Source organism: Oncorhynchus kisutch, unplaced genomic scaffold, assembly GCF_002021735.2.
Source record: "Oncorhynchus kisutch isolate 150728-3 unplaced genomic scaffold, Okis_V2 Okis07a-Okis12b_hom, whole genome shotgun sequence".
NCBI lineage: Eukaryota > Metazoa > Chordata > Actinopteri > Salmoniformes > Salmonidae > Oncorhynchus > Oncorhynchus kisutch.
The window spans coordinates 6,728,913-6,738,912 of NW_022261984.1; the positions used below are offsets into that span (position 1 = coordinate 6,728,913).

The 10,000-nt window shown below is 51.8% G+C and overlaps 1 protein-coding gene across 1 annotated transcript in view; it reads left to right on the plus strand.

The window, feature by feature from the left end:
• Positions 1–6,809: 6,809 nt before the first annotated feature.
• The window catches only part of LOC116360070 (protein sidekick-1-like), a 40,319-nt gene continuing 37,128 nt past the window's right edge, over positions 6,810–10,000 (plus strand). The window contains exon 1 of the mRNA XM_031814581.1: positions 6,810–6,874. Within this exon, the coding sequence (XP_031670441.1) occupies positions 6,810–6,874 (65 nt within the window). The remainder of the gene's footprint in view (positions 6,875–10,000) is intronic.

Here is a 10,000-nt window from a genome sequence, read left to right on the forward strand (position 1 = left end):
GTCCTTTCATACATTGAGCGTTGTCAGACCATCCTTTCATACACTCAGAGCGTTGTCAGACCATCCTTTCATACATTGAGCGTTGTCAGACCATCCTTTCATACATTGAGCGTTGTCAGACCATCCTTTCATACACTCAGAGCGTTGTCAGACCATCCTTTCATACATTGAGCGTTGTCAGACCATCCTTTCATACATTGAGCGTTGTCAGACCATCCTTTCATACATTGAGCGTTGTCAGACCATCCTTTCATACACTCAGAGCGTTGTCAGACCATCCTTTCATACATTGAGCGTTGTCAGACCATCCTTTCATACACTCAGAGCGTTGTCAGACCATCCTTTCATACACTCAGAGCGTTGTCAGACCGTCCTTTCATACATTGAGCGTTGTCAGACCGTCCTTTCATACACTCAGAGCGTTGTCAGACCGTCCTTTCATACATTGAGCGTTGTCAGACCGTCCTTTCATACATTGAGTGTTGTCAGACCATCCTTTCATACATTGAGTGTTGTCAGACCATCCTTTCATACATTGAGTGTTGTCAGACCATCCTTTCATACATTGAGTGTTGTCAGACCATCCTTTCATACATTGAGTGTTGTCAGACCGTCCTTTCATACATTGAGCGTTGTCAGACCGTCCTTACATAAATTCAGAGCGTTGTCAGACCGTCCTTACATAAATTCAGAGCGTTGTCAGACCGTCCTTACATAAATTCTGAGCGTTGTCAGACCGTCCTTTCATAAATTCAGAGGGTTTCGCTCTCCGATCATACACTGCACTACTGACACTAGACGCTCTGGCCGAGGAGTAGGGTTTCTCCAAGCATTCTTCTCAACGGCAGTCAATAATCAAAGCTAACTGGCTAAAGTTGGCTAGCTCGCTAGCTACTGCTAGAAGGAACACCTCACTCTGACCATTTTACTTGACCTATGTAGCAGAGCTGGTCAATGTAGCAGAGCTGGTCAATGTAGCAGAGCTGGTCAATGTAGCAGAGCTGGTTAATGTAGCAGAGCTGGTCAATGTAGCAGAGCTGGTCAATGTAGCAGAGCTGGTCAATGTAGCAGAGCTGGTCAATGTAGCAGAGCTGGTCAATGTAGCAGAGCTGGTCAGTGTAACAGAGCTGGTCAATGTAGCAGAGCTGGTCAGTGTAGCAGAGCTGGTCAGTGTAACAGAGCTGGTCAGTGTAGCAGAGCTGGTCAGTGTAGCAGAGCTGGTCAGTGTAACAGAGCTGGTCAGTGTAACAGAGCTGGTCAGTGTAGCAGAGCTGGTCAGTGTAACAGAGCTGGTCAGTGTAGCAGAGCTGGTCAGTTTAGCAGAGCTGGTCAGTGTAGCAGAGCTGGTCAGTGTAACAGAGCTGGTCAGTGTAGCAGAGCTGGTCAGTGTAGCAGAGCTGGTCAGTGTAGCAGAGCTGGTCAGTGAAGCAGAGCTGGTCAGTGTAGCAGAGCTGGTCAGTGAAGCAGAGCTGATCAGTGTAGCAGAGCTGGTCAGTGTAACAGAGCTGGTCAGTGTAGCAGAGCTGGTCAGTGAAGCAGAGCTGGTCAGTGTAGCAGTGCTGGTCAGTGAAGCAGAGCTGGTCAGTGTAGCAGAGCTGGTCTGTGTAGCAGAGCTGGTCAGTGTAGCAGAGCTGGTTAGTGTAACAGAGCTGGTCAGTGTAGCAGAGCTGGTCAGTGTAGCAGAGCTGGTCAATGTAGCAGAGCTGGTCAATGTAGCAGAGCTGGTCAATGTAGCAGAGCTGGTCAGTGTAGCAGAGCTGGTCAGTGTAGCAGAGCTGGTCAATGTAGCAGAGCTGGTCAATGTAGCAGAGCTGGTCAATGTAGCAGAGCTGGTCAATGTAGCAGAGCTGGTCAGTGTAGCAGAGCTGGTCAGTGTAGCAGAGCTGGTCAATGTAGCAGAGCTGGTCAATGTAGCAGAGCTGGTCAGTGTAGCAGAGCTGGTCAATGTAGCAGAGCTGGTCAGTGTAGCAGAGCTGGTCAGTGTAGCAGAGCTGGTCAATGTAGCAGAGCTGGTCAATGTAGCAGAGCTGGTCAATGTAGCAGAGCTGGTCAATGTAGCAGAGCTGGTCAGTGTAGCAGAGCTGGTCAGTGTAGCAGAGCTGGTCAATGTAGCAGAGCTGGTCAATGTAGCAGAGCTGGTCAGTGTAGCAGAGCTGGTCAGTGTAACAGAGCTGGTCAATGTAGCAGAGCTGGTCAGTGTAGCAGAGCTGGTCAGTGTAACAGAGCTGGTCAGTGTAGCAGAGCTGGTCAGTGTAGCAGAGCTGGTCAGTGTAACAGAGCTGGTCAGTGTAACAGAGCTGGTCAGTGTAGCAGAGCTGGTCAGTGTAACAGAGCTGGTCAGTGTAGCAGAGCTGGTCAGTTTAGCAGAGCTGGTCAGTGTAGCAGAGCTGGTCAGTGTAGCAGAGCTGGTCAGTGTAACAGAGCTGGTCAGTGTAGCAGAGCTGGTCAGTGTAGCAGAGCTGGTCAGTGTAGCAGAGCTGGTCAGTGAAGCAGAGCTGGTCAGTGTAGCAGAGTTGGTCAGTGAAGCAGAGCTGATCAGTGTAGCAGAGCTGGTCAGTGTAACAGAGCTGGTCAGTGTAGCAGAGCTGGTCAGTGAAGCAGAGCTGGTCAGTGTAGCAGTGCTGGTCAGTGAAGCAGAGCTGGTCAGTGTAGCAGAGCTGGTCTGTGTAGCAGAGCTGGTCAGTGTAGCAGAGCTGGTTAGTGTAACAGAGCTGGTCAGTGTAGCAGAGCTGGTCAGTGTAGCAGAGCTGGTCAGTGTAGCAGAGCTGGTCAATGTAGCAGAGCTGGTCAGTGTAGCAGCGTTAGCGATTAACCGCCCTGCTGGAAACATTGTAATGACTTTTCCCGCCAACGTTTACTGACACCGGCCATATTCAGCAGGTTTTGCATGTTCAGAAATTCATCAGTTATTCTGCGCTCTGGCACACACTCAGAGTGCTCTGAAATCGGAGTAGATAGCAAGAGTGAGTTTACAAACGCAAGAGATGTGCTAGATGGCTAACAAGTCATTCAGCATAACTTAAAATGATTCGCATTTTCTTGCTAGCTGATAAATGATAACTGCATCTTGAGCTGTATCCACCGAAAAACCATTTGAGGGGGGAGTGTCGGTTACTCAACCGCTCCTCCAATGACATGACATCCTCCCAGCAGCTAGCTAACGTTAGGCTCTGTGTTTTAAGCTAAATAAATAGCTGCTTGAATTAATGCGCCTATTTGTCACATTGAGACTGACTTGTGATCATTGCCTTGTTTGATTGTATTGACATTCTTAGCCTCAGTTACATTTGTCCATTTTTTTTCTTCAAAATATTGAGTCATTGATCTGTGCATCCCGAATGGAGGGAGCAAACAATGTACCAGGCCAGCTGTGATTTACAACCTGATAGCAATATCTTTGGGACAACCAAGACATTTGTTGGTATTAAATGTATTATATGAATCATGCATTGAACTGCATCCATCCCACAGTATTCTGCCAACAATGCCTTAGTGTTCATCACAGACCACTGAGTCAAATAGAACCCATTTCTAAAACATCTTATCAAGTTGGTTTAGTAGCATAAACTGGGACATGTTCTATACCTGCAGAGTAGTTATAAAGCTGTCAGTTCCACTTTAAGGTACTTCAGACCTTGAGTGATAATAACCTCTCCACTTCTTGAGATACAAGAAAATTATGTCCCAAATTGCACTCTATTCACTTCATAGTGCACTACTACTAAGTTGTGCACTACAAAGGGAATACGGTGCCATTTGAGACGTGGCCAAACGCATTAGGCAGCACTTATGCAGTACCAATTAGAACTGCAAGGCCCCTTGGTGAAAAATTAAAACACTCTGCCTCTCTTCCCTCTGTTCTCTTCTCTTTTAAACTCCACGTCCGCTCCTTTTCTTTCTTGGGCTGCAGTCTGTTGGAAAGCTCACTAACTCACCCACCACGGTGTCATGTTTTCAATCTACAAACGCATGCCTTCTACCCACACCCCCATCAACCCCAATCTTCCAATCGTCCTCCGTTCTCCCCCACACCTCCATCAACCCCACTCCTCCTATCCTCCCCGTTCTCCCTCATACCCCCTTCAATCCCACTCCTCCTATCCTCCCTGTTCTCCCTCATACCCCCTTCAATCCCACTCCTCCTATCCTCCCTGTTCACCCTCATACCCCCTTCAATCCCACTCCTCCTATCCTCCCTGTTCTCCCTCATACCCCCTTCAATCGCACTCCTCCTATCCTCCCTGTTCTCCCTCATACCCCCTTCAATCCCACTCCTCCTTCTCCTGTTGAACAGGGCACATAGCGCTCTGGTCAAAAGTAGTGCACTACATAGGGAATATAATACCATTTAGGACACAATCCAAGGCACCTAGTAATTATATTTCATTTTTAACATTTAACTTTTAACTAGGCAAGTCAGTTAAGAACAAATTCTTATTTACAATGACGGCCTACTGGGGAACAGTGGGTTAACTGCCTTGTTCAGGGGCAGAACAACCCATTTGTACCTTGTCAGCTCAGGGATTTGACCTTTCGGTTACTGGCCCAACGCTCTAACCACTAGGCTACCTGCCACCCAATTTAATTTGTTAATTAGTCATTTAAAGGCTATACATAAAAAGTTGTCAGTTCCAAAATGAATCCTTAGTGTGACTGTTTACCACATCTCCATTAATCACTTACTGCGAGACAGAGCAGAGGAGTCATCTACAGGGAGACACTGGAAACAGGACAAAAGGGGCAGTCAGACATGATTTTAACTCTAGACAGAGAAAAGGTAGGACAAATACGGAGGGCTCGGGGCAACAGAGGACAAACAGCAAAGTGGCTAATGATCTTGGAAATGGGGGGGGTGGGGGGGGGTCTCGGCTTCCTGGGTAGTATCTGTGGCACTATAGCAGCATGCCAGCGCCTCAAGCTTGACATTCTTGGGTAACGGTCGATGCTGCGGAAGAGAAATAGCCCTGGCCTTACTGAACCGCTCCCGGAGGTCCTGGTACTCTGCGGAGCAGGCGGAGAGGTCCGGGGCAGGCGGAGCGGTCCAGGGCAGGCAGAGAGGTCCGGGGCAGGCAGAGAGGTCCGGGGCAGGCTGAGAGGTCCAGGGCAGGCAGAGCTGAGTTCAGGCAGAGAGTGTGGCAGGACGGGTTCCAGCCCACGATGGCACCAGTAGCCCAGTCAATGGAGGGATTGTGTCGTTGGAGCCAAGAGAGTCCCAAAACCATGGGAACCTGCGGAGACTCAATCATCAGGAATCGGATCGTCTCGCTTTGGTTCCTCGACACTCATAGGTTAACGAGGGTGGTCTGGTGGGTGACCTGACCTATAGAGTGCCCGTCCAAAGCTCTAACACCCATGAGAGTGGAGAGGGGTTTAGTGGGGATGCCCAGCTCGGGCGACAGGGTAACGCCCATGAGAATCACATCGGCCCCCGAGTCGATGAGTACCTGGAGAGACTTGGACTGGTTGCCCCACAGCAGGGTGGCATGGAGAGGGGGGCGAGCAAGGGGAGAAGAACAATTATCTTTATGACCCACCAGAGAACTCACTCTAACGAATGAGTTGGGTCTCCTGAAGGGACAGGCACATAATTACCGACAGTACCGCAATATAGACAACTGTGGGTGTTCAGTCGGCGTACAAGATCGGCGGGAGGCACCCTAGCCCTGCCGAGCTGCATTGGCTCGGGAAGAGGCAACTTGGCAGTCTTCGGAGGCTCTTGGAGGAACTCAGGTAAGCTTGGATCCTATCGGAGAATTACGGAGCTCATCAGATGCAAGGTGGGATACTTGAGTGAATTGGGACCGCAATCAGACTTCTTCTCCCTCCTAGTTCTCGGGCTGCAAGCTTGTCCTTAACCCCCGCCGATAATCAGTGCAGGAACGTGTCGAACAGAGCGTCTGGGTTCCAGGTACCCTCCACGGCCAGTGTGCAGAAATCCACCACATAGTCTGCCACACTGAGGGAGCCCTGCCCGAAGCTGGAGTAACATCCGGATTCATAGTCTGCCACACCGAGTGAGCCCTGCCGAAGCTGGAGTAACATCCAGGTTCATAGTCTGCCACACCGAGGGAGTCCTGCCGAAGCTGGAGTAATATCCAGGTTCATAGTCTGCCACACTGAGCGAGTCCTGCCGAAGCTGGAGTAACATCCAGGTTCATAGTCTGTCACACTGAGCGAGCCCTGCTGAAGCTGGAGTAACATCTGGGTTCATAGTCTGTCACATCGAGTGAGCCCTGCCGAAGCTGGAGTAACATCCAGGTTCATAGTCTGCCACACTGAGCGAGTCCTGCCGAAGCTGGAGTAACATCCAGGTTCATAGTCTGTCACACTGAGCGAGCCCTGCCGAAGCTGGAGTAACATCCAGGTTCATAGTCTGCCACACCGAGGGAGTCCTGCCGAAGCTGGAGTAACATCCGGGTTCATAGGTAACTGGGGTTCCTGGGAAACCGGGGTGACAGCGATGCTACCAGCCGGATAACTGAAGGGCTGGGAGGTTACCATCATGGTTGGCTGCCTAGTAGGCAACCCACGAAATTGCTCCCGCAAAGCGTCCAATGCTGGGTGGTGATGTTCGGCCACGTCCTGGACCCCTTCCGTCAGACCTTGATGCATCTCCTCGTGTCTACCAATGAGGGTTTCTTGGGAGTTGATGGCATTGCTGAGCTGGTCCAATTCTACTGTGTCAGTCATGGCCAGTTCGTACTATCAGGAATCAAGGGAAGACCCAAGTGCAGACTGTGTGAAGTAACAATGTGTTTTGTAACCACAGGAGCAGGCAAACGAAAGGTCAAGGCAGGCAGGGATTGATAATGCAGAGCAGAGGCCAAGGTACAGGAAGGCAGGTAGGCTCAGGGTCAGTTCAGGCAGAGGTCAGGTGAGTGGAAACAGGGTCAGGGAGAGGCAGTGGTCAGGTGAGTGGGAACAGGGTCAGGGAGAGGCAGTGATCAGGTGAGTAGGAACAGGGTCAGGGAGAGGCAGTGGTCAGGTGAGTGGGAACAGGGTCAGGGAGAGGCAGTGGTCAGGTGAGTGTGAACAGGGTCAGGGAGAGGCAGTGGTCAGGTGAGTGGGAACAGGGTCAGGGAGAGGCAGTGGTCAGGTGAGGGGGAACAGGGTCAGGGAGAGGCAGTGGTCAGGTGAGCGGGAACAGGGTCAGGGAGAAGCAGTGGTCAGGTGAGTGGGAACAGGGTCAGGGAGAGGCAGTGGTCAGGGAAAGGCAGTGGTCAGGTGAGTAGGAACAGGGTCAGGGAGAGGCAGTGGTCAGGTGAGCGGGAACAGGGTCAGGGAGAGGCAGTGGTCAGGTGAGTAGGAACAGGGTCAGGGAGAGGCAGTGGTCAGGTGAGCGGGAACAGGGTCAGGGAGAGGCAGTGGTCAGGTGAGTGGGAACAGGGTCAGGGAGAGGCAGTGGTCAGGTGAGTAGGAACAGGGTCAGGGAGAGGCAGTGGTCAGGTGAGTGGGAACAGGGTCAGGAAGAGGCAGTGGTCAGGTGAGTGGGAACAGGGTCAGGGAGAGGCAGTGGTCAGGTGAGCAGGAACAGGGTCAGGGAGAGGCAGTGGTCAGGTGAGTGGGAACAGGGTCAGGGAGAGGCAGTGGTCAGGTGAGTAGGAACAGGGTCAGGGAGAGGCAGTGGTCAGGTGAGCGGGAACAGGGTCAGGGAGAGGCAGTGGTCAGGTGAGTAGGAACAGGGTCAGGGAGAGGCAGTGGTCAGGTGAGCGGGAACAGGGTCAGGGAGAGGCAGTGGTCAGGTGAGTGGGAACAGGGTCAGGGAGAGGCAGTGGTCAGGTGAGCGGGAACAGGGTCAGGAAGAGGCAGTGGTCAGGTGAGTGGGAACAGGGTCAGGGAGAGGCAGTGGTCAGGTGAGCGGGAACAGGGTCAGGGAGAGGCAGTGGTCAGGTGAGCGGGAACAGGGTCAGGGAGAGGCAGTGGTCAGGTGAGTGGGAACAGGGTCAGGGAGAGGCAGTGGTCAGGTGAGTAGGAACAGGGTCAGGGAGATGCAGTGGTCAGGTGAGTGGGAACAGGGTCAGGGAGAGGCAGTGGTCAGGTGAGTGGGAACAGGGTCAGGGAGAGGCAGTGGTCAGGTGAGTGGGAACAGGGTCAGGGAGAGGCAGTGGTCAGGTGAGTGGGAACAGGGTCAGGGAGAGGCAGTGGTCAGGTGAGTGGGAACAGGGTCAGGGAGAGGCAGTGGTCAGGTGAGTGGGAACAGGGTCAGGGAGAGGCAGTGGTCAGGTGAGTGGGAACAGGGTCAGGAGAGGCAGTGGTCAGGTGAGTGGGAACAGGGTCAGGGAGAGGCAGTGGTCAGGTGAGTGGAACAGGGTCAGGGAGAGGCAGTGGTCAGGTGAGTGGGAACAGGGTCAGGGAGAGGCAGTGGTCAGGTGAGTGGGAACAGGGTCAGGGAGAGGCAGTGGTCAGGTGAGCGGGAACAGGGTCAGGGAGAGGCAGTGGTCAGGTGAGCGGGAAACAGGGTCAGGGAGAGGCAGTGGTCAGGTGAGTGGGAACAGGGTCAGGGAGAGGCAGTGGTCAGGTGAGTGGGAACAGGGTCAGGGAGAGGCAGTGGTCAGGTGAGTGGGAACAGGGTCAGGGAGAGGCAGTGGTCAGGTGAGTGGGAAGAGGGTCAGGGAGAGGCAGTGGTCAGGTGAGTGGGAACAGGGTCAGGGAGAGGCAGTGGTCAGGTGAGCGGGAACAGGGTCAGGGAGAGGCAGTGGTCAGGTGAGTGGGAACAGGGTCAGGGAGAGGCAGTGGTCAGGTGAGTGGGAACAGGGTCAGGGAGAGGCAGTGGTCAGGTGAGTGGGAACAGGGTCAGGGAGAGGCAGTGGTCAGGTGAGTGGGAACAGGGTCAGGGAGAGGCAGTGGTCAGGTGAGCGGGAACAGGGTCAGGACAGGTAAGGTCAAAAACCAGGAGGATGAGAAAAACAGAGACTAGGGAAAACAGGAGCTGAGACAAAAGTCTGGTAGGCTTGAACATACAAGACAAACTGGCAACAGAGACAGAAAACACAGGTATAAATACACAGGGTACAATGCGGAAGATGGGCGACACCTGGAGGGGGGTGGAGACGAGAACAACACAGGTATAGACACACAGGGGATAATGGGGAAGATGGGCGACACCTGGAGGGGGGTGGAGACAAGAACAATGACAGGTGAAATAGATCAGGATGTGACAAGGAGGATACTGGTTTAAAACGCTATATGAAACATGAATCACCTACTGCTAGACACAGCAGATGAGTGATTCTATAGGAGGATACTGGTTTAAAACGCTGTACGAAACATGAATCACCTACTGCTAGACCGAGCAGATGAGTGATTCTATAGGAGGATACTGGTTTAAAACGCTGTACGAAACATGAATCACCTACTGCTAGACCGAGCAGAAGAGTGATTCTATAGGAGGATACTGGTTTAAAACGCTGTATGAAACATGAATCACCTACTGCTAGACCGAGCAGAGGAGTGATTCTATAGGAGGATACTGGTTTAAAACGCTGTATGAAACATGAATCACCTACTGCTAGACCGAGCAGAGGAGTGATTCTATAGGAGGATACTGGTTTAAAACGCTGTACGAAACATGAATCACCTACTGCTAGACCGAGCAGATGAGTGATTCTATAGGAGGATACTGGTTTAAAACGCTGTATGAAACACAATCACACACAGATATGTTCACAATTATGCATCTGTACGCGTGCACACACACACACACATCGGTGCACATATGCACACACACACACACACACACACACACACACACACACACACACACATCGGTGCACATATGCACACACACACACACACACACACACACACACACACACACACACACACACACACACACAGATCTTTCCGCAGTTTACACATTACTTTTAATACACCCTGTAGTTGTAACAAGTCACAGCAGGTGTAATCAAGGACACACTCAAGTGGAGTCTCTCGCTCTGGAAATGAAGTGGACGACAATATAAAACCACGATGAAGAACATAACCAGATATATCTGTATGT